Source organism: Periophthalmus magnuspinnatus, chromosome 19, assembly GCF_009829125.3.
Source record: "Periophthalmus magnuspinnatus isolate fPerMag1 chromosome 19, fPerMag1.2.pri, whole genome shotgun sequence".
NCBI lineage: Eukaryota > Metazoa > Chordata > Actinopteri > Gobiiformes > Gobiidae > Periophthalmus > Periophthalmus magnuspinnatus.
In genome coordinates this window covers 14964105-14989058 of record NC_047144.1, presented here as the reverse complement: position 1 = coordinate 14989058, position 24954 = coordinate 14964105, and the positions used below count along the sequence as shown (strand labels likewise).

Here is a 24954-nt window from a genome sequence, read left to right as displayed (position 1 = left end):
AGCCCCAGTACGTAACTTTTTAGCCAAAAAATATAACATTTTTTGCGTTTTTTTTATCATACTGTGAGCGCGTTTGCATCTCCACAAACCTGACTCCTATTTGGCTAGATGGTGTGCCCCCTTCCCTCATGTCTCCATGGAAATGTTGTTTCTTCAACTATAATATCCCACAGTATGGCTTTAAACTTACAGTATCTACATCCATGGAGAATATTCCGAAGTATGGTTTAAACTTTCTATTTCCATGTGTTCATGCAGGTGACGTGAACACTCCAGAAAGTTGCATAGCGTTGCTTTAAATGAACAAACAAATGGACTATATATTTTAAAGCCAACGTGTATATAGATATAAATATTCACGAGGGATGCACTGCCGATACTGAAACGTCTGCTGGATCGGATATCGATTTCCAAATATCGATTCTATCCCATTGGGACATATAATCTGATGTAATAATAAGACTTTTTACTGGTCATAATTGGCCTAAAAGTCTCAGAATGTTTGAATTTTGATTTAAACAAAGCTATTCTGTAGGTTGAGAGATAAATAACAACTTCATAACACGTTTGGATCAGTTTTGTCTTATTCTATTTTTGTTTAAAGATAATAAATGCTGCTTTCAGCCTCTGATACGGTATCGGTTGATATCGGCACATACTTTAACCCACAGAATCGAAATCGGTATCAGAGCTGAAAAAGCTGGATCGGTGTATCCCTAAGATTCACCCTCTTATGTTTTCACTGTAAATCTTCTTCTTCTTCTGTAGATGCCAGTCATGAACGGCGCTCACGCTGCAGATGACTACCAGCAGTGGATGGAGGCCAAAGTCTCCCAGGGAAAAGCTTCGCCGCAAACGCACAGACACGAGGTTTACTCCAACACCCTCCCTGTACGAAAGGCTGCTCCTCAGAAGAACAAGGCTGCTCAGAGTAAGACTTTCAAACATTCTGTTCCACTTTTAAATTTCGATATGGAGGTCACCGATTAAGAAAGTAAAATGCAACAAGAACGGAGTAAGTACAGAGCAGTACCTGTGGAGGTGACAACAGGGGCAGATCAGAGCAGAAAAATAAGATTACTCAGACACGAATCACTTTAAATACAACTTTGAAAGGGTGAATGAGAAAGAACAACAATTATAACATAATTCAAAGCTGTCTGTGTAATGTTTCAGTCGTCCAGGTGTGAGCCATAGCAAAAGAAAAATGTTTTTAAAAGTTTTAGCGTGAAGATGTTTCACTGCTCATCTAAGTGTGAGAGAAGCCATTAAGGGCCTGAATGATTACACTAAGTATGACTCCAAGCCGCTTCTTCAGTTCTGGGCAGATTACCGTTGGACACTGCCTTATATCTATCTGAAAACCCCTACTTGTTCATAGTTTCTGTTTGTTAGCTAGGTCTATTGAGCTACACAAACTGTGAACTGTGCCTGAGTCATATTTGTATAATCATTCAAGCCCCTAATGGCTGCTCTATTGTTTTCTTTGTTTAGATTTAGGTCTGAGGGTGGAGTTATAAATAGGAGATAGATGATGTCTAAGGTTCATATTCCTGTTCAAAGATGGATTGTCTTTCCTAACAAAAATTGTGTCCTTCTCATACCATTTAATTAGACCTAGCATACAGGCAGAAACTGTAAACAACAGGTGTGTTAGTTTCAGTATAGTTAGCTCCTCCCTTCAGACAGATATAAGGCAGTGTCCAGCCGTAATCTGACCAGAACTGAAGAAACGGCTTGGATGAGCAACAACTTTCTGTCCAGTTCTTTTACTATTGTTCAAATCTCCAAAAAGTCGAGTTTGCATAATATGTCCTGTTGAATAACTTTATCGATACTTTCGTCACACAGTGGAGACGCGCACACTGCCTCGCTCCAGCTCGATGGCGGCCGGTCTGGAGAGGAACGGTCGGACTCGGGTTCAGGCGGTGTTCTCCCACGCGGCGGGCGACAACAGCACCCTCCTGAGCTTCTCCGAGGGCGATGTCATCACCCTCCTTGTGCCCGAGGCGAGGGACGGGTGGCACTACGGGGAGAGCGAGAAGACGCGAATGTGAGTCAGTTACTTCACAAGTCTGAAGTCTGTCAGGTTATGGTTTGTCAGTAGAGTTGGTTTGAAGGTTTTAAGAAGACTCCCGCACTTTGTTTCACTGTTGGTTCACTTTAGTTAGTACAACGTTTCGGCCCCTCTGACATACCGCTAGCCCCTTCCGCTCCCCTTATTTAAGTTAATTTACTGTCCCATAAGGGAAATGAACCAATCAGAAAAAATACAGTTACAATTCGACCCCAATGTTACCTCCGTATTGTACATATTTCATTTTGCATCAGTCTTTTGGCAGTTAAAACCATAGACTGTATATATAAATGGGCATAGCTAACCTGCTAGCCACCGTGTAACTGCTGCTGTCAGATTCATCATTTTGGTCTTAAAATGTTCGTATTAACCCGCTCTACATGATCCTGGTGTTTTTATTTCGCCATTGTGTCTGTAATTAAAAGAAAAGAACATTAATAACAGACAAATCAGCTGCCTTCTTTCTCTGAGGTCGCTCCTGTTAGCGTTAGCAACTGGTTTGATTGACAAGGTTGCTAAGCGCTCGGATTGGCTCGTTGGTTGCTATGATACTCACAGTCACTTAGTCCACGTCTTTATACAGTCTATGGTTAAAGTACATGGATAATGATTAGGAAATATAAAGATTATTGTCACCATTAGCAAGGTAGCAGTTTTTTAGCAAAATAAGTGGCACATTGAAGAGTTTACATTACGAATTTCACGAGTAAAATTTATGTTCTTCAGGCGCGGCTGGTTCCCGTTCTCCTACACTCGGGTCATTACTGGGGCAGAGGCCGAGTCCATGAGGCATCTCAGAGTTCACAAGTGAGTATTCTCATTATAACATTTTTGTCTCTCATCGTAACATTTTTGCAGTTTGGCCAGCAGAAGGCACAAGGACTGCAGCCGCGCATAGGAGCTAACAGAATTAGGTTAGCTTTATGTGGTTAGCTATTACCGTCAAGGAGTTAAACAGGACACCCATGAGAAAGAGAGTCTGTGTGTATAAATAAACACGATGAAAGAACTATTTGAATGTTTCATGACAGGTCTGTGTTGGTTCATGTGTTTGTTTTTGACGAGGAAACATTTGGTTGGAAAAAATAAGAGACACAGAGAAAGTGTAAAATGTGTAAGTGTAAATGCGATAAAGAAGTGACTCATTCTTTTGGGGAAATATAAAGATGTAGAAAAAGGAGTGTTATTAATCGCCCCCGTTCAAATACAGTAATGACTAAAACAAACACGCAAATAAATAAATAAATACATTACAAAAAATACTAAGTAAATAAAATACAATATTTAGAAAAAATAAATAAATAAATAAAATGCAATAAATGCAAACTAAGTAAAAAAATGCAATAAAATATAATAAATAGAAAGTAAATTAATAAATAAAATGCACTAAGTACAAACTAAATAATTAAAATACAATGAAATATAATAAATACAAAATAAATAAATAAATAAAATACAATAAATAGAAAAAAACAAATAAATAAAATATAATAATAGAAAATAAATAAGTAAAATACAATAAATGCAAATTAAGTAAAAAAAAACAAAAAAAACAATAAAATATAATAAATACAAAATAAATTTTTTAAAATCCAATAAATAGAAAATGAATAAATTAATAAAATCCAATAACTACATCTAAATAAATAAAATCCAATAAATAGAAAATAAATACAATAAAATATAACAAATACTAAATAAATAAATACAATACAATAAATATTAAATAAATAAATATAATACAATAAATATTAAATAAATAAATAAATAAATACAATACAATAAAGAGACACATGTAGTTAAAAAAGTGTTGGCTGGATATGGCAGCAAAAATGTATCAATTTCGATTTTCAATTTGCTTTTTACAAACATTGCCCTAAAAAGTGTATTTAATTGCATTGATTTAACCCTTTGCTGTTGTGTTGGTTTCAGTTTGCACCACGGCAAGAGCAGCAGCACTGGTAACCTCCTGGAGAGAGAGGACGTGCCGCTGCCCACTCCAGACTATACGCTCCGGATGCACTCCCAGACTCTGCATAGACACAGGCCCTACAGTGTGGCCGGGCCAGGCTTCTCACAGGTCAGGAGCATGGACACTATTAAATCAAATCTAATTTGAGAATTGAACTCTTAAAGACGACCTATTGTGCTCATATCTACTCTATAGTTATAATCTGACACTCGTGGATCATTATGTTATAATTTGCACATTTTAAATCGCAAAATTCATCTAAAACGAATCAATAAAAGAAAAAGGTAGCTTATGTTCATGTTAAAAAACTGCTGTGCCCAGTGGGAGCTGACGTCGCCATAAACGTCATCACAACAAAGAGCCGTGTAGGTGTCAGCGCCCCCTATGGATAGCAGCACATCACTCACGAGAAGCAGATTTTTTTTTTCATTTGTACCAAAAATAACTATGTGACCTTGCCGAATCCAAGCAGGTCACACCACCGAGCCAAGTTACAGGTCAGATCTATGGAGAGGTGACCTTGCTTAGTCCTGTCAGTAAAAATGTATTCATAAATGCATAACGGATATGTTTAATGCCATATAGTGAATTTTTTAAAAGTGAATTAGAGTCGATAGAGCCTAAAGTGCGCCCATTGTCACTTCCTATTTGAAACGCAGGAGCTAGTGGCTATATAACTGTGTCCATTTATATATACAGTCTATGCTTGTTCTTGAAAGTGGAAAGTTTTCTTGTTACAAAACATCCTTTCTTTGATGTTTGAATTGCATTAGGCCGTACTGTCCTGATTGAAGGCTCTTTTTCTAAGTAGCTTGCACTGCTCCCTCGGTGTTGCGTGGTTAATATTCAAAGGCTTATACAACGTCCCACTTCTCACCTGGACTCTGTGTGGTGGGCGATGCTCTCATTATCACACGGTGAAGCTAGCTCTGACATTTAAAACACACTTCCTCTCCTTTGCACAGATGTGACAAGCTAACAGCTCCAGTAACAGTATATAGCGACGTGGAAGTTTGGAGCCTAGACCTATTATACAAAATTGACTTTTCAGAGATTTTAATCACGTTATAGTTGTTTCCTTCTCATTTACCCTTTGAAGCTCGTTAGCATGATCCTCAGCTACGCATAGGAGTGGCCAACAGCTCCACGGCCCTTTGCTGTAATGACGTTTACAGTGACGTCACAGTTTTCTAACGGGAATTCAGCTGACTTGGTTCTTTTATTAAGTCGTTTTAGATGGGGTCGCCTCTCCACAGATCTGACCTGTAACTTGGGTTGGTAACATCTCCAGCCTCTCAGTGGAGATACAAATTTCAAAGGCATATTGCAGAACATTCTTGACTAAGCAATAACATCCCAGTGGCGATGATCAAATGACAGAATCAGCTCCAGAAAAGTTCCGTAGTGCACCTTTAAGTATTGCTAAGCTTTGAGTCTTTTCGTTTTCGTTTTATGCAACTACTTTAATCAGTATAATTACCATCTAAACCAGGCGGTCAGTGATACAGAGCTGGATCTCGTATCGTTACATGTTTCTCTGTCTCCATCTGGTGGCGTAGTTTGTAACTGCACATTTCTAAAGTAAAATTCCAATACAATAAAGAAGTGACAGATGCTTTAGGTGAAACATAGAGCTGTGGAAATGGGTTATTAATTATCCCCGTTCAAATACATTAATAACTAAAACAAACAACAAATAAATAAAATACAATAAATATGTCTGTGTAATCTCCCAGTCGTCCAGGTCTGATCCATAGCAAAAGACAAAGTTTTTTAATAAATATGAATAGAAATAGAAAAAAAATAGATTTTTTTTTTTTTAAATAAATCAAATACAATAAATAGTAAAATAATAATAATAATAATAATGAAAATATAATACATAAAATACAATCAATTCAAAATAAATAATTAATTAATTAATTAATAATTAAAATATAATACATACAAAATAAATAAAAGCCAGGTATTTTCTGAAATCAAAATTTATTTGGAAGAATCTTAATTTGCGTCTGTCTATTTTTCTTCAGCAGGGGGTGGAAGAATATGAGCCACGTTTCCCAACAAGGTAAGAACCACTTACTTTCTAACACTAATTATAATTCTACTTGATGCAAAAAATTCACAGTTTAAGTTCAGCCATCTTAAAATATATTTTACTTTAAGTTAGCACTAGCTTTTATTAATTAGTTACATAAATATGCAATATTTATTTTTGGCAATTAAATGAAAACTTATTTTAAAACCAAATGAAACAATGGTAAAATAAAGATGGTGGAGCCTAAACTATGAAGTAATATTATGTAACTGTCCAGGGTCTTGCATGGTACACCATTTTGTTGTCTCTATTTAATTGTATTTTTTCCAAGATGTTTTTTTTTTGAGGTTTTTGTAGTGGTGTGGTTGCATGCTGGGTAAATTTAAGGATCATGTTGAGTCACTGAGATGTATTTATTTACTTATTTTAATCTTACTTTGGCTTGCTTCAGCTTAAACCCATAATTCATTTTCAATGTTTACACTGTTGAAGTGGAGATTTTCTTATATATATATATAATTATATTCTTAATGCGTGCCTTGAAATACTTTTGTGGATGAATGACGTAGTGCTCAGATCAGAAGTAGTAGCCATGTAGGGGAAGTATCAGTATTGGTAGTAGCAGTAGTATTGGTTTTGTACTTTATACTTGTACTGTAGGTGTCACAGTGGCGTTACCTCTGCTTACATCACATCTGCTGCTCGGGTCCAACCAGGAAGTAAAATTATAACTTTGTCAAAATAAAAATGAAAACATAAAAAGACTAGACAAGCTTATTAGGAAAAAATATTTTGATTTTAACTGCATTTTATTGAAATAAGTTTGACATTTCAAGGTGCACTATACTACTTTTCGGGTACAGGATCCACCACCTAATCGTCTCCATGGAGATGTTACTGCATTGCCTGAAATACGCCATAAAACGTATCAATCTCAAGTATTTTTATTGCTCACAAATACCTTAAAAGCATACATTCTCGTTGTCAGTGTGGCCTCCTCTCCACAAATCTGACCTGTAACTTGGCCTTGTAGCGTCACTGACTTGTTCCTTTGCAAATGGATAGGTTTATTGCCATGCTGTAGAAAATTCCAGGCAAAGCAAAGACCTCTCTATAGAAACAAGCAGCTATCAGAGCCTCTACCAGAAAAGTTACACAGTGCAGCTTTACGCTAAAATCTCCCTTCAGTGTGTAATGTCTTGCCTTTTAACATCTCATTCCATCTTTGTATTTGGTTTGGGTCCTCCGCGGGTCTGACATTGTGAAGATTGTTCCTGAAAACCTTTGCATGCCCCGGTCGCCGAGTTCTTTTCTTGAAATTCCCGTATTTTGAAATTTTTGGAAATTTGCAGCATTTGTGGTTTTTTTCGTCCGCAGTTCAACAGAGGTCAAACTGATTTCTACAGTGTGAGAAACGAAACACAAAACTGAAGCTATAAGACTCAGGACTGGTCTTTCTTCACGTAGTCCTCCTCCTCCTCCTCGGATTTCCTGGTTCGGATTTCAACTAAAACCAGGAAAAAATGGGAAAAAATGGCTGTGACTCGACACTTCTTTCAAACTGCCATTTTTGGGAGCACTTTAGCTTGTTTGCGATGCATGTTTAGAACTTCCAGCAGACATTGAAAAGAGGGGACTGTGTTGATCCCGGATTAGAATTTAAACTTTGAACAGTGAATGCAGCTTTTGATAATCTTGATTTTATGACTTTAAGCACAACCCAATCTGTTATATATGTTAGTACTTGTTTCTGCAAATTACTACGTCATATATATTGGTTTTTACAACATGCTATGGCTGTGTTCAAATGGTGCTTAAAGCCAGAGGTGGGACCAAGTCGTTGTTTTGCAAGTCTCAAGTCTTTTGGGCTCAAGTCCGAGTCAAGTCCCAAGTGACAGACAGGCAGTGGTGGAAGATAATGAAGTACAAGTAGTAAAGTACTGTACTTTTGGTATCTGTACTTAAGTAAATTTTACAGTGGACACTTTTCAGTTGTACGTCACTACATTTCAGAGCAGTATCTGTACTTTCTACTCCGCTACAATTTTGAACAGGACTGACAAGTAAAAAGTACTTTTCATATGATTTGAGGGGTTATTTTTAAAATGTTCGCGGTACCATCGGGACTAAAGTTTTTGATTTCAAGTTTCGGCTTTGAGCAAAACAAAAATAAATACACCAAATTCATTAAAAAAATTAAGAAATGTCTTCATGTTGTTACTATCGACCAAAATATGTCTCATTATTTAATCAATATCACCACATTTAACACTTGCATGAAATACTTTTACTTTTTACTCTTAAAGTACATTTTTAAACAGGTACTTTAATACTTTTACTTGAGTAACCTTTTCCTTTGTATCGGTGCTTTTACTTAAGTAAACAAAACTGAGTAGTTCATTCACCACTGCAGACAGGCGAGTCCAAGTTGAGTCCAAGTCAAGTCCAAGTCCAAGTCCAAGTCCTCAGCTCTGAGTCAAGTCTTTAAGTCTTTAAACCGAGCAAAGTACTGCTTGTACTTGTATTTTTGCCGTTTATATTGTAAGCTTTTAAAACAAAATTGTACTACCTAAAAACGTCACGGTAACAAATATAGATGCAACAATATTCAAATAACACAATACAATAATTATAGTATTTTAGATATACTACTTTGTTGGGTAGTAATAGTTATTTCTTCATGTAGTTTCATGTAGTTCGGATTATGGATATGAATAATTATAACTTTAATATTATGAGTGAGTTCCATGTTTAAACAACTGTTATAATATTGTACTTTGTTACCAGTGAAAACAACTACGATTTAACGGAGAATATTATGGATGAGCAGAGCCGTCGACTGAAATTTTGGGGCCCGGGGCAAAACGCTTCACATGGGCCCCCCTCTAATACAAATTAACAGGAAGAGGGCCCAATTCTGGGTTTTTTTTTCTGCACATTCAGTTGAAGTAATTATGATTATCTTTGTTGGCGATTATCACGATTATATAAAATGTCCCACGAACGATTATTGCCAACGTTTTTTATCACGATAAACGATAGTGTTTATTGTCCCATCCCTAGACATGTTCCAGTTTGTTCCTTTAAAATGAAGCTCTGAAATGATCAACTGCACAGATAGAAGTGCTTTTTTTTTTTTTTGAGGAGAAGCATCAAATCGTTTCAAGTGGCAAGGCTCAAGTTCAAGTCAAGTCCCGAGTCTGAGTCCATTTTATCATGTCAAGTCTCAAGTCCTCAAAATGGTGGCTCGAGTCCAAGTCCCGACCTGCAAGTCCCCGCCTCTGCTGAAAGCTAACCTCGCTATTTGAAGCCTATATTACACTACTTTGCTACTGGTTTAAGCTATAGTTTCACATTTTGGTGAGCCCGTTGTAGTACACACAGTTTGTATTTTTATCACTCTCATTCAGTCATGTTGTGTCCAATTATTTATGAATGTATTTAAATGTCCTATATTACACAAAATGGACTCTTGTGAGCTTTAAGCCGTGTTATAATGTTGTTATGCGTTCAAAAACATACCTGGAGTTGTGTTTTGTTTCATTCACACATGTTTGAGTAACACTTTATTGTTAGTCTGTAACATCTCCAAAGCTCAAAACACTCTGTTCCACCTTGTGATGTCATGAAGTGGTAGTTTTCAAGTTAACAGCTACATTTTATCTTTTGTTTTCTATAGAGATTGGCAATTCCAGGGCTGAATCAAATGATCAAAATTATTCTAGTGAAGGTGTGTGGAGTTGAAAAACACAGTGGAGCACTTTCTGTATTGCCACATGATGACATCACAAGGTGGAACAGAGTGTTTTCAGTTTGAGAGAAGAACTCAGCTGAAATATGCAGGGTTTGCGTGTTAAACATGTGTGAATGAAACAAAACACAACTCCAGGTCTGTTTGTGATGAGGAAACAACATTATGACATAGATGAGAAAATGGCGTCAAATGGGCCCTTAAAAAAAAAAAAAAAAAAAAAAAAAAAAAAACAGTGTAAGGGATGTTTAATCACACAAATAAAAAAGAAAACATACAATTTTTTAGATGAATTTTCTGATTTTCCCCGTTTTTTTCCCATTGAGGTCTGGAGTGATTTGCAGAAATGGAAATAGTGAGATTGGGTTGAGTAAATAAATGTATCAATGTGACCGGAATGTTCTTTGTACATAAACATAACTTGTGCCAAACACGTGCTCGTCTCATTATATCTACTCAAACGATACATGCACTTTCTATCTGTCTCAAATATATACTCGAAATTTATGTCTGTTTTGGGGCTTCTTCTTTTGGACTTTTATTTCTGAAAACTGTGATTTTTCTCTTGTCTGAAAACGAAGGGCGAATGTGCTCAGTTTAACGTCGTCTTTAAGCAAAAATCTGTTATTTATAATCGGAATAAAACACTTCCTCATTTACAAATCAAACCATGCCTCAGAATTCAGTTATTACTTCATAAAAATACAATATGTTCACGCGACACTTCCTCCCTGTTTCAACCGTAGACTGTATAAAGAAGTGGACTAATGTTCTTATCTCGATTTACAAACACGATAGTGGAATAAAAACATTAGGATCATGTAGAGCGGGTTAATACGAACATTCTAAGACCAAAATGATGAGTCTGACAGCAGCAGTTACAGAGAGAGGGGGCACAGTTTTTTCAATAGAAAGTGAATTGGAGCCAGAGTCGATGGAGCCGGAAGTGCGAACATGATCACTTTCTATTTGGAGCGTGGCGGGAAGCAGGTTAGCTATGTCCATTTATACAGTCTATGATTTCAACTTTAATTTATTCTCTTTTTTGCACTAATTTTACAAACATTTTTCAAACACATGAATTGGTGATAATATTTTTAGCGTTTAGATTTAATCAGACAAATAATAAAAAGACTGTAGTCACTGAGGGAGAGAGGAAAAAGTGAGAGGGGAGGAAGAAAGAGGGAGAGAGTGTGAGAGAGAGGAGAGGTGGAAAAGAGAGAGAAAGAGGGAGAGAGAGGAAAGAGAGAGAGAGAATGAGGGAGAGTGTGAGAGAGAGGAGAGGTGGAAAAGAGAGAGAATGAGGGAGAGAGAGGAAGAGAGAAGGGAGCAATAAGCTGGTGAAGCAATATATAAACAATATATAGACTAATGATAGTTTTAAAGCTGCACTTTTTATGTGGAGGGCTCACCACCTTGGACCAAGTATCATAACATGTTACAAAATACATTTTAATGCAGTATTTAGTTTATATATATATATATATATATATATATATATATATATATATAAATAAATTTATATTATGAAATCATCTTGCAGCCCTCAGCTTTTTGCTATAAAAAGGACTGAACACAGGAACAATGTCTCTGTTCCTCCACATCACATGGTCTCATTGCTGAGCAGGATGCACTTCATAAATAAATCCTACAGCATTTTCCTCATAAATAAAGTGTTTCCAGACTGGGGTTGGTTACTGTGTGTTTGGCCTGTGGTTTCAGTCCAGGTCCAGAGTGTGCTCGTTTATGAAGGACTGCATCAGAGTAAGTGGATTATAATAATAACCTGGTGTTTTGTGTGGTGTTTCTCTTTGCATGTGCTGGTGTTTGGGTTTTTGTCATCACCTCGTCTTGTGACTGTAAATTTGCATTTAAAGCTGTTATTTTTCATTTGGAATCACTTCAAGTAACGACACCTTAATTAGGCTCATTAAAGCATGAACAGAGACTTAATTCTTAATGAAGTAGTAGTTTGAGAGGGATTTTGGGTTGGTAAGGTAATTAATGTTTAGAATTATGTTTAGGGTATTCATTAAAGGTCCTACATCACACAAAAGTGACTCTTGTAGCTTTAAGTCATGTTATTATAATGTTACCTCCTCAAAAACAGACCTGGAGTTGTGTTTTGTTTCATTCACATGTTTGAGTAATCCTCCACAGCATGATATTAAACATGCCCCTCTCCATGGAGACAAGCAGGTAACCCCCACCAGGCAAATGTCCAGGTCAGATCTGTGGAGAGGTGCCCCGCTCACTCTTTTTTTTTTTTTTTTTTTTTTTTTTTTGAGCCATAAAAACACCTGTAATTAAATAATTCATGAGAGGTTATTCAGTGTAATACTTCGAAACAATCCTGGCAAAGCATCAATATCTCCATGGAGACATGGAGGTGGCGTAACCTTCACCAGAAAAGTTACAAAATGCATCTTTAAGCCTTTGTTCATGCTTTATTATTAAAATGTAGTTATGAAGTTTTTTTTTTTTTTTCTTTTAAAGTGGTTCTTGTGAATCTGAATCTGTACAAAACGCCTTTTATGCTTTTTGCCTTCATTTCATCCTTTCAGTGCACGTTTAACAATCTACAAACTGCTTTTTACAATCTTTTCACTAATTGATTGTTTGCTTGTGTCATTTCAGCCTGACCCCGCCCACTCTGCCAGCTGTGGAAGCTCCGCCCAAACCGCCGCTTTCTGATGACGTCACGGAGCAGACGACTTCAGATGAGTCTCAATACGATGAGGTGGAGAAGTCCTCTTGCCCCGCTGAAGAATACTAGACCAGAACACAGGAATTATGTAAATGTACATGTTTGAGTTTGCCTGGTCTGGCCTCGTCACCAGTGAATGTCTGCGCTTTTAGATGCGCGTGATTGACAGGTGGATTAGCCAATCAGGGACAAGCATGGTCCCTGTATATATATATCGAAAAAAATAAAGAGATATTATGGATTTGCCAAGCTGTGTTTTAGCAGAATTATAATCGTAAACCTCTATCTAATCCGAAATCAACACTAGATTAAACAACTGAGAATTTTTAAGGCGCACTGGACAAATTGTCATGATAAAAAGCAGCACTGTGTAACTTTTTGATGACTGGTTTGCTATATGCTCGTCTCCATGGCATTAAACTTCACTATTTCCATGGCAACAACCAGGTTACGCTGCTAAGCCATTAGTTCTGTTTATAAGCGACCCCTGTCACGTAATTATTATCTCAGGGTGTTTTTTTTTTTTTTTTTTTTTTTTTAGCAATTCAAACTTTTGTAGTAACTAAATGCAACACAGATTAGAGATTGATCAATATGGTTTTTGTCATAGTCGATGCCGATACCATTAAGATCTGCCGATATTTTTTGGGCTGATTTTGGTTATTTTCCTCAAATTCTGTTATTTAAATTTATTACTACGTGTCTCTTTGTATTAAAGTGTTAAAATAAATCTCTGTGTGTATGTTTTAGCCAGCAAAACAAAAAATATCGGCCTGTGCTGGAGATTTAAAGCCGATATCAGATACGCTAAAGAGTCCAAATATCGGCCAACAAATATATCCGTCTATCTCTAATATGGATAAGCGTAATGCCATAAGGTGGAACATTTAAGGGAAAGCAAAAACAGCTCCATGGAGACGAACAGCATGGACACTCCACCTAAAAGTTACACAGTGCAGCTTTAAATATGACTGTACCTTGTGCACCTGTAGAAGTCACAATTCAACCTTCTCTGAGATGGGATGAAAAACATTTGCGACGTTAATTATTGTCAAATTAATTCTGAATTTTAATGATCTTCTGATGCATTCCAGCAAAGTAAATGTTGTAGTTAAAAGTTGAACAGTGTTTAAATTTGAATCTTGTAAACCAGAGCTGTCCAACGTATGGCCTGGGGGCTAAATGCGGCCCTCTGACCTTCTCCTGAGTGGACATAATTGATCAGAAGCAGTCATTATTACCGCAGATGTAAGTAATTCTACCCTTATAACCTCAATACCATCACACAGCACTGATTCAGACCTAAAATGAATGTTTCAAGGGTTATTAGGTTTCAGAAAAGAAATTTGACTCAGGACAGGGGTGAGCAGCGTCAACACATAGACATGACATGACATAACAAAAGACAAAAACAGCTGAACAATAGAACTAGAAACATTCAGGCTTCACACATCTGCACAGTCGGCCCGTGTTGTTAACAGTTTTATGGACTGGGGCGTGAATGAGTTTTTAAACCTGTTATTCTTGCGTAAAGAAACTGTATATCTCCTCCCAGACTGTGGGAGCTCAGGGGGATCTGACTGTTCAAAGATGGTCTGTGGTCACATTAAACGCACCCGTGATTTTAGCTGCCAGTTCAGTCGAAGGATCTGCTGTTTATACTTTCCAAACCACCTGACTATTCCAGACGGTAGCACAGACTCTATACTAGCGCGATAGATAGAACGTCAACATTATATTTTAGCTGACTCCAAACACCTTCAATCTCCTAAGAAATCACAGACACTGGTGTATCTTGGCACACACACACACACACACACACGTCACATGCTCAGGCCAGCTCATATAATTGACGACATAAAGGGTTTAAATGCATCTGAATGACCCGCGGTATTGATTACCGTGTGGCGCTCCTCTTCAAATATGTTTCAAGGTGTGGCCCTCGGTAAAAAATGTTTGGTCACCCCTTCTAAACTGTAAAACTTACATATATGACAGGATTTCTCATTATTTTAAATGCTAATGTACATAAATAACATCTGAAACATATGCACTTTATAACTAACAACTAAAATGATGAATGATGTATGTAATTTGAACTCTGATGTAGTGTTTGTGAATGTCTGCTGTGTACTCCTACTGCCCCCTAGTGGTTGTGCATATTTGTTTTCATTTAAAGTTTGAACCATATATATTTGGTCTTTCAACTTGCACTTGCACAGGACCCACAAAAGCAAAATGATCATGGGAATAACTTCATTTTAACTTTGATTCAATTTATTTATGGGTCATTGTGTTATTTGACCCTAAACTGATCTCATAGAAGTAATGAAAATGTAAATGTGTCCATATACTCATTATGAAATAAAATCAGATAAAGATGTTTTCGGTGTTATGTGTCTTGAATTTAAAAGAGGAAGGAGGAGAAAGAGAAGAAGAAGGAGGAGGAACAGGAGAAGGAGGAGGAAGAGGAAAAGGAGAAGTAGGAGAAGGAAGAGTAGAAGAAGGAAGAGGGAAGGGAAAAGGAATGAGGAGTAGGACATGGAAGAGGAGAAGAAGGAGGCAGAGAAGGAGGAGGAAGAGAAGAATGAGGAGGAGAAGAAGAAGGAGGAGTAGAAGTAGAGGAGGAAGAGGAGGAAAATAAGGGGAAGAAGAACTCCAATAATAATTGATTTCTACATCACTTTCCTAATGTGGTTCTGTCTGCTTGTCTCCATGGAGATGCTGTTGCTATGCCTGGAATATTCCAGAGTCTGGCATTAAATTTACCTATTTGCTTTTCCTTTTTTTTCAGTTACAAGTGTGGCTAAAAGTTACATTGAAAAACATTTTAACTGTGAGTGAGCTGCTCACCTGCTTGTCTCCATGGAGATAAATATGTTTAACGCCATACTGTGAAATATTCAAGTCAAGCCAATAACATCTTCACGGAAACTAGCAAATTAGAAAAGTGCAGATTTACCAGCCATTTTTGAGATTGTCATTCAAAAGCATGACTCTGTTTCCAGATGTGTAAAACAGATTTATTCATATGTTTAGAAGGTACAGAACAGAACGACTCAGCCAAAGAACCTGTTCATCTCTCCATTCAAATGTACTTATATATGTAATACTTTGACATACACTAACTACTCTTTGGCAAAAAACAAGATTTCCAGTCAAATGACCACATCTCATCTGCAAATCTAAAACAATTCATGATCTATGCAGAGAAACTGTTCCTGAATCAGATACAAAAATATTAGGAACAGCTGCTGACATGGTTTATTTTACAGCTAGGCCAGGTCCCCCTCCACTTGTCCTTTCCATCAGTCTGGAACCAAAATAAGGCTATAGAATACTGCAGCAGCTTCCAATACAATGTACATTTAGTATATAATAGTACAGTATATATGGCATTTATTACCCTCAAGAACAGGCCCCCTAGTGTTGCAAGCTTATATAACTGACCTTTTGCACTATTGCATTTTTACTGAAAGAAATGAAAGAAATACAAACTGCTTTTGACCTAAAACTAAAATCTGAACTTAAAAAAAACTAAAAAATCCCAAACCATTATACCATATTTACCGGTACTTACTTACACTCCACCCTGGCATTTAATACTAGCTACATAAGATATCTTAGTGTTTTATAGGTCCTTTCCTTTCATATATCCTTTTGTGTCGTGTTATCTGTATTTTTATTTATTTATTTATTTTTTGGCCAGCTGAAGTTGTTTTAAATGTGGTATAGAAATAAGAAATTAATTACATTTTTTTTTTTTTTTGCTTTAACAGATGTTGTTGTTGTTGGACTTGCAATCTGACATTTGACCACCAGATGTCCTTACACGTCAACCCTGGTATTCAAAATGCAGGATGTTAACAGCATCGCAGTACTTATGATCCAATGCAATTAAATACCTTTTAGACGTAATAGTACTTAAGTCTTTTCCACAATGGCCATTATTCAATACATCCACAGACTGTATAAAGAAGTGGACTAAGTGAATGAGACGCCACCCATAGCGTTCGGCTCCAGTCAAATGAAGTTCGTCGAGGCTAGCTGTTATAGGAGCCAATTTGGAGTCGATTTCCATGTTTGGAAGTATCATAGCAACCAAAGAGACAATCCAGAGCGAGGCTGTTGAAGGTAACGCCCCTTTTAAGAACAAAATGACGAGTTTGACAGCAGCAGTTACAGAGAGAGGGGCCAGAGTTTTTCAATAGAAAGTGAATCGGAGCCAGAGTCGACGGAGCCGGAAGCTGCTCAAGATGCTCCTATTTTGAACACGGTGGCTAGCAGGTTAGCAATGTCCATTTATATATACAGTCTATGCGTTAAACCCTTTCTCTTTTAAGGCAAACAAAACCAGAAGTAGTACCAGAGTAAAAACAAACAGTTTTGGCGGTTCCTACAGTCAGTGTGGATGTAAGTGGAGAGGGACTTGACGACAGCTTAACACTTAGACAATACTTGATCCATATCTTAACTGAGCTGGTCACATAACACAGAGAAAGCAACATATATGTATCTCATGATTGTTGAGCCAATATACAGCAGATGGCGTTAACAGTGTCTTCAGTTCTCTCAAATATATAAAATGACATTAAATACTTCTACAAAAGGTGAAGGTAGAATGTCTCGTCTTAAACGCAGTTCCTCATCTTTCACTTTTCTCCATTTTCAGTAGTAAATATCATATTATTATCATCAAAATCATGCATTGCTATACTTTATATCTTTTTCTTACTGGTTAGTAATTACTGAATGATACAAAGTCGTTTGAAAACAACTGGTCCAAAATTGTTCAGTGTTTGAGGTGGTCCCAAATCTGGATAAAAAAAAAGGGGGAGGGCATCTGAAACACAAATGAATAGCAAATGAATAATCCTTAAATGTATTTTTTTTCATATATATATATATATATATATATATATATATATATATATATATATATATATATATATATATATATATATATATATATATATATATATATATATATATATATATATATATATATATATATATATATATATATATATATATATATATATATATATAATGCACAAAATAAGGTAAAAAAAATGTATCAAAATTTTTGAATATTTTAAGCATTTCCAAGCCTGGTTAAATAAAAACTGTGGCTGTAGGGAGGGCATCTGATGTAAAAAAAAAAAAAAAAATAGAAGTAAATTACTAGTCATTTTGAGTCCTTTTGCTCCCCTTGAAATGGCTAGTAATTATTTAAGAATCTAAAATAATTTGAAAACATTAGCGCCAAAATTGTTCAGCGTACTGTTTGAGGCAGCGCCAAACCCAAGCCTGGATAAATAGAAACAGTTATTTCAGGGAGGGCATCTGATGTATAAAATAATAAAATTCAAATTGAAAACTGACTTTGTTAATACATCCCTTCTCTTTCCTTGCATGTGTCCATAGTCCAAAAACAATATGACAATTTTCTTGTTCACTTATGATGAAGATATGGTTTATAATGAACTCCTATAAAAGTCCATGGATCTGTACAATGGGGTTCAAAGTGCGAAAAATCCATTGCGAAGTTGACATCCACTCTTCCATATATTCATAAATCTTAAATCTCTTTCCCTGTTGTTTCTTGCTTCAAAAATAGACTTAGTTAAAGATAGGTCCCATCCTCAGTGAGTGTTTACATCTGGCAATATATTACTTTTTCTCTTAATCTCTATAATAAATATTTTGTTTTAAATATTGTAGGTTTTAAAGTGTCCACAGACGAAGGAGGCACTGTCGTATTTCTAAAACCTGACGTTACAGTAAAGTGTGAAAAGTCATGCGATTCTTTCTTTTTTTCTTTTTTTTTGTTGTTTTTTTTTTTCTTTTTGTTTCAAAGGTTGGTCTCACTCTTTATCTCCATCTTCACTGCTGCCTGAAAAACAAGGAAACAACACAGCGTTAACTCAGCAAATTGTACAATCGTTTATAAATGAGTACTTGATGTGATGCCCATTTTTGGTGTTATTTAAATTACTTACTAAATAATGTTTTTGTTCCTTAAAAGTTAAACTCAAGACTGCGCAGATATGTTTTCTAGAAATTATGTGTAGTTTTAGCATGAAGTTGCGTTTCATTTCTTTGCATTTTAACAAAAAACACTAAAATGTTCTGTGGTGTGACTGTTACTTTACTTACTTACTTTTTGAGTCCCTCAGTTTTTTTTCCAACTTTTTTTTTTTCAATAAAAATACATCTTCCTCTAAAAAGACATAAGATTTAATGCTGTAATCCAAAGGGTGTCCCATGGTCTGACATGAAAAGTCACATGGGACAGTTACATTATTATTAAACTAGCACCATAGATATATTTGCAATATACACTGCAAATATGTAGTGAATTGTGTTTTAAATTGTTAATCGCTATGGTACACATCCTTCTGAAACCTATGGATACATAAGTGATGATATTAGCAGGTTTGTCAATACATAAATAGTAATAATAAAACTATTTTGCACCTCCAACTGAGTCCACATCAGAGTCGGAGATGTGAGTGATGGAGAAACGAGAGACAGGGGATGGAGACACTGTGAATCTGGAGATGGTGGGTTTGGCTGCAGGTCTGGTCTCTGGTCTGGTCTCTGGCCTGGTCTCTGGCCTGGTCTCTGGCCTGGTCTCTGGTCTGGTCTCTGGTCTGGTCTCTGGTCTCATCTCTGGTCTCGTCTCTGGTCTCGTCTCTGGTTTGGGCGCAGGTCTTGGTGGGAGGGGAGGAGGAGAGTCCGGTGTGGTTGAAGAGGTGGGCAGTGGGAGCAGGGAGAAGTCATCATCCCATTCGTATCCTGCACCTGACAAACCACAAAAACACAACAAAAACTGTTAAAAATATTACTGCATTTCTGACATCACATAATCTAGTGTTGATGTTCCCTTTGGAGGACACAATATACACTAAAAAATAAATAAACGTCTTCTTAATCTATTTTATTAAGCAAGAATAATTTTAATTTAAAGACAAAAGATCATCATTTCATTTGTGGATGGATCAATACAGCGGAATGGTAAGTCTTGGCACTACTTTTAATGTGTTTCAAGAAGTGAAATATAAGGATTGGCATGGCAACTCAAAACTAAATAAAGACGAGTTGAATAGCAAAAACAAATATCTACATTTTGGAAATTTGCCAAAAAAAGTGTTTTTCAATGATGTATAATGGATTTTATCAAGAAGGGATGGAAAGGGATGGAATAATATTTTAAAAGCAGTAAAATGCATTGGAAATGCAAATGCAAATGGAGATATCACTATACTAAGAGTAAACTGCCTCCGATGATGAATGTGTGTGTTTTTCTGTAACGCCACTTCATCTTTGGGCAAAATGTGTATCATTTCACTTGCTCCCCCTGCATTGTCTGGACATTTTACTGACTTAACTTCTTCTGTGGTTTCATCTTTTCGCTTCAAAATCGTCTTTGATATTGGAACCAGAATCCATGTTAAGAGCTCCAGTCGCTTCCCTCATGGCGCCCACCACTTCGGCAGCCCAATCCCCAAAATTTGAACCCTCTTCTTGGGATGGCCATTCATCCAGTGTCCCCTCTATTGAGTTCTAATGAGTTCCCATCAGTTTCTTGGTCTACATTTTGGTCTTTATTCACCTCAGTATCTAAAAATCCCTTTCCTTTTTGGCTTTTGTGTTCTTCAATTTCAGTTTCCTCTTCCCTGCTTCCATGTAAATCGTTCTTTTTGCTTTTGGAAATGGCACTATACTAAGAGTAAACTGCAAACCTCTGATGACTTTTTCAAATGGCACTGACGTAGCTATTACTGCAAATGAACTCTAGCCCTGTCATGATAAAACATTTTGAAATGCAGTATATCGCTACGGAGAAATATGGCAATAAACGATAATATTGAAACTTTAAATAATCCAAGATGATCCCAATGAACCATTTGTAAATAGACTTTTTCATTAAAAGACATGAGCTGTAGCAGAATGGACCAATAATTAGCCATAAAAGGGACATATTCCCCTCTCTACGCTCGTATTAATCACAGGTTCCTGAAAACACATTTAAATTTTGTTGAGTTTTCAGACCATCTTAATCTTTCGGCAGTATGCTACGGTGTCACCATGGTAACTCGTGAACATGGTAACTCTACAGCTCAAATCGTATCATATTACAACAAAAATACCCCAAATCTCCCCATTTTTGCAAAGAAAAAGAACTTACGATAAGTACTGAGGTCCAAAATATATTGTTCCAGCGATAAGTCCTCGAAATGGCATCCATAACAGAAAATACTGGGTCTGTACTTTTTTCTTTTTCTTTTAAGTTTCTATTATGAAAACCATGTGAGAGTGTGCCATCTATAAGCTGTTATTCAAAAGCTCTCCATCCCTAAGTGATAGCATTCCCTTACACTGTGGTTAAGAGGTTGTTTAAATGGAGGTGTAAGTGGCTCTAATTATACTCACTCTCCTCTGAGACATTTCCGTCTGAAGAATCGTCTGAGGCATTAACACGTGAACTTTGGCCTTCTGAAGCCAGGGCGAATCCGTGCACAGCCAGCTCTTTAGTGGGACTCTCCTAAAAACGACAAGCACAGAACACGACATTAGGAATAACTTATAAACGTACGTACAACTGCCACATTTTATGCATGCTATGTTTAAAATTAGCTATTTGCAATTACAGCACAATAGTTTTTCCATTTAACTCTGTCAAATTGCTCAATTAAAGAGACACTATGCAACTTTTCTGATGTGTTGTCTGCCACGCGCTTGTTTCCATGGAGATGTTATACTGCTTCGTGTCAAATATCTCAAAGAATAATTCAAGATTTAATTAATTTACATGTCTTTTTATTTCCAGCATTTTTACTGTAAAGGGGCTGTCGCCACTCCACAGATCTGACCTGTCAATTGATCTGATGGCATCTCGTGCTTGTCTCCATAGAGCAAGCAGATGGCGTACCCTCCCTCAGAAAAGTTTCATAGCGCACCTTTAATGGTTGTTTTAAGTAATAATAACTGAGATATTACAATAGCTTCTCCAGACTCACCTGGTCAAACAAGTAGACTGTGACATCATCAAAGAAGGACACCGTTTTCCTCTTGCGGTCCAGTACTTCCTGTATGCTCTCTGTCGTTAGCAGCGTGGGCATCTTCAGGAGACTTTTGAGATTGTGGGCGTCACTGTCATCGCTGATTATTATAGGAATAGCGTGGCACTCATCCTCGCTATCCTCTCCTCCGCTTTGCTCGTTAAACGTTCGAACTTCTTCCTCTTCTGAATCATCGCTGTCTGTCTCGTCTTCGTAGTCGTACGTGTCGCCGGCAGGGAGGGGTGGGGGTGGAGTAGAGGGAGGAGATGATGACGATGAAGATGACAAACGCCGAATGTGTGCGTTTTTCTGTAACGCCACTTCATCTTTGGGCAAAACGTGCATCATTTCACTAGCTCCCCCTGCATTATTTGAACATTTTACTGGCTTAACTTCTTCTGTTGTTTCATCCTTACTCTTTTCTTCAACATCGTCCTTGTTATTGGAACCTGAATCCACGTTAAGAGCTCCAATCGCTTCCTCCATGGCGCCCACCACTTCGGCAGCCCAATCCCCAAAGTTTGAACCCTCTTCTTGGGATGGCCACTCATCCAATGCCCCCTCTACTGAGTCTAGCTCCAATGAGTTCCCATCAGTTTCTTGGTCTCCTTTTAAGTCTTTATTCATCTCACTATCTATAAATCCCTCTCCTTCTTGGCTTTTGTGTTCTTCAATTTCAGTTTCCTCTTCCCTGCTTTCTTGTAAATCGTCCTTTGCGTGTCGCTCATTCTCGTAATCTGAAAAATACGCTGAATCTCGATATGGCGTGCTCTCGCTTAGCGGTTGCAACATTTCTTCCCCTTTTTGAGGAGTTTCCAGGACTGAATCTTGATCTAATTTGGCTTCATCATCTGTGTCTTCAATTTGAAATTCCTTGACGACTGCCTCAGCTTCTTCAAGACTCGCATTCAAATTATTCATTGCTTGGTCTCTGGTTTCGTGAGGTTCTTTGGGGACAAATTCTGGACTTTCATTGTTTTCCGTATCATATCCACTGTCCATAGCTTTGGGAGAACTCGAGGGGTGAGATGAAGCAGGACTTAAACCTTCGCAAGATCCAGCTGTTGAGGGTAAGTCCATTGAATCCATCGAATCAGGGGTCCCAACTTGTTTTTGAAGCGACTTGAAAGCTGGAGACGCAGTCATTTCGCTAGATTCGTCAACGAAAATACCAGACGTTATGTCGGTGATATCGTCTGTGATGTCCTCCTCATCTTCATCACTGCAGTCTAAAATATCTGCAAGACTAACGCTCGACCTACCACCATCCATACCGCTATCAACATTTTGACTCAACTCTGACTGTGGATCTGAAACCATGACGTGCATGTTATCAGCAGGAGGTGGCGATTTCTGGGCAAGAACTATGTCCTCCATCTTGGCCTCGACTTGTTTATGCGCAATCTCCTTGACGACATCATCCTTCCTCTCTTTCAAAGGTGTATTATCACAAGAAAGTTCAACATACTGCTCTTCGGTGTCCACCATCTTGTTATGGGTAAGTTTGGGCACAACTGGACCTCCTGGTGCTGGGGATAGGTTGATCATTTCATCGTTCAACTGGACGCCAATGGCTTTGTCTTGTGTGTAGCTGTTGTGAGGTGTATAACTATGAATGAATGTATTGTTTCTCACTAGCAAGCCAGTAAGGGGGTCCACGAAATGAGAGTGGCAGCATTCAGATGGATTTTCACTTTGATGGCACAGGTAGACATAGGCATCGTTGTCTTGGGGCACTACTGGGTGGTGCTTACTTAAATTAAGGCAAGCGCTGTTGTCTTTCCCGAGGCGTGGTTCGAGGTACTCCACCTGTTTTGGCAACGAGTGATAAGCTTGGATATTATGCTCTTCTGGCCATGAGTCTTCAATGTCAGTAGTTGGCATTGTGTAGTGGAAATCAACATACGCATCTTGTCGACAACTATGGCTAGCGCGTCTGTTGTGGTGGTTGCTATGGCGATGTTTCGAAGGCCATGTGTTGCACGTGTGTCTCTCTATAAATATATCTTCTTCGTCATCTTCAGTTTCACTGTCTTGGTGTCCAATGTAAAGTGCTCCTTCTGTTTCCATGTTGATACTGATGGAGTTGTGTTTACTATGGCTTGGCATTGTTTTTCTTAAAGACCCCATCATATCATAATAGCCTCCAGTCATATTTTTCCCAATTACAGAGGCATGGGTTGTGTCTAGATATGTGTCTCTAAATGCTTGCTGGGGTGGGGTACTCGCTGTGGGAGAAATACGCAATGGACTTTCAAAATCGCCCAAAGCTTGACGCAAACTTCGTGAACCCCAACTTTCTTGATGGTGCTCCCTTCCAATCAAATACAGATCTGGCGGCGATTGCTCGTAGTAGTAGCCGCCATCTTGGTCCTTGTAGGAAACATAGTGACTCGATTGCCATGGCTGTAGCGGGCTAGCATCTGAAATTTGACCCATGAGCGGTTCCATCGTCAAAGATATTGCAGGACTTGAATCATTTGAATCGTAAACATCGCATTTATTTGCGGCCCAGTAAGGAGCCATATTTTTTTGTGCGGGACAAACGATGCACTCGCCCGATTCGGCACTTCCTGTCAAAAAGCTCCCACTGCTACCTTGGTATTCCGGGCTATACGAGCACATTGCATAATCAGGATCCATATTGCAGTCTACTGGCTCTTCAATCCGTATGTAATACTCACTACCAAGTGACGGGCTATGGGCACTCAGAACAGGAAGTACACTTGGAGCGTGGAGGTGTTTTGATTGGTAGTAAGTGGGCGGAGAAACACCATGGCCCATGTTGTCAGATGGACAGCTTCCAACAATGCCTCCTGGTGGATAAAACGTGTCTTGACAATGATGGTCGACTTGATTTACCGACTCAGCAGCTCTGGCTTGCTCCCATTTGTACTCAAAGTTTAAACCGTGGCTAGTTTCTGTCACTGTTAAAATGTCGTCTCCTGATTCGGAGTGGTAGCCATCCCCGGAAGTAAAGTTTTCGAGCAGAGGGAAGGAGGAGGAGGAGGAAGGAGCGTGGTGGTCCCGATTGGCGCTACAGAAAGCAGTATGGCTGTTGTTGGGGCGGAGGGAGTTCCAGCGGCGTTCAAAGTCCTCCTCGGCTTCGCTAGCTCCTTTAGCACAAAGATAACTGAGCAACAGGTGGACCTCTTCAGCTGTGGGGCGCTGGTCAGGCTGCAGCCAACAGAACTGCATCACCTCATACCTGAAGACAGACAAATTATAATAAGGGCTCGAAATAAATAGCGTCTTGAAAATAAGCTATTAAAGACTGCTCAAACATGCACAAATCACTCCAAACATTTGGGTGAATAAATGGTGCAGGGAAACACCTATAA

General features: G+C 37.9%; 2 protein-coding genes across 7 annotated transcripts in view; one reads left to right on the top strand and one right to left on the bottom strand.

The window, feature by feature from the left end:
* baiap2b (BAR/IMD domain containing adaptor protein 2b) overlaps positions 1 to 12616 on the top strand; it is a 60347-nt gene extending 47731 nt beyond the window's left edge. For 2 of the 6 annotated variants that reach the window (XM_055229350.1, XM_055229353.1), the window contains 6 exons: positions 769 to 931; positions 1852 to 2053; positions 2804 to 2884; positions 4010 to 4157; positions 6080 to 6117; positions 12476 to 12616. In XM_055229350.1, the coding sequence (XP_055085325.1) occupies positions 769 to 931; positions 1852 to 2053; positions 2804 to 2884; positions 4010 to 4157; positions 6080 to 6117; positions 12476 to 12614 (771 nt within the window). In that variant the 3' untranslated portion in view covers positions 12615 to 12616. Of the gene's footprint in view, positions 1 to 768; positions 932 to 1851; positions 2054 to 2803; positions 2885 to 4009; positions 4158 to 6079; positions 6118 to 7464; positions 10507 to 12475 lie in introns of those variants that run through there. The other 4 variants (XM_055229351.1, XM_055229355.1, XM_055229354.1 and 1 more) reach the window with 4 other exon arrangements.
* Positions 12617 to 17681: 5065 nt separating this feature from the next.
* Positions 17682 to 24954, bottom strand: part of aatkb (apoptosis-associated tyrosine kinase b) — a 29595-nt gene continuing 22322 nt past the window's right edge. Inside the window, exons 10-13 of the mRNA XM_055229328.1 lie at positions 21572 to 24821; positions 20985 to 21096; positions 19026 to 19352; positions 17682 to 18441 (exon numbers count right to left, since the gene is read on the bottom strand). Of these exons, the coding sequence (XP_055085303.1) occupies positions 18413 to 18441; positions 19026 to 19352; positions 20985 to 21096; positions 21572 to 24821 (3718 nt within the window). The 3' untranslated portion in view covers positions 17682 to 18412. The remainder of the gene's footprint in view (positions 18442 to 19025; positions 19353 to 20984; positions 21097 to 21571; positions 24822 to 24954) is intronic.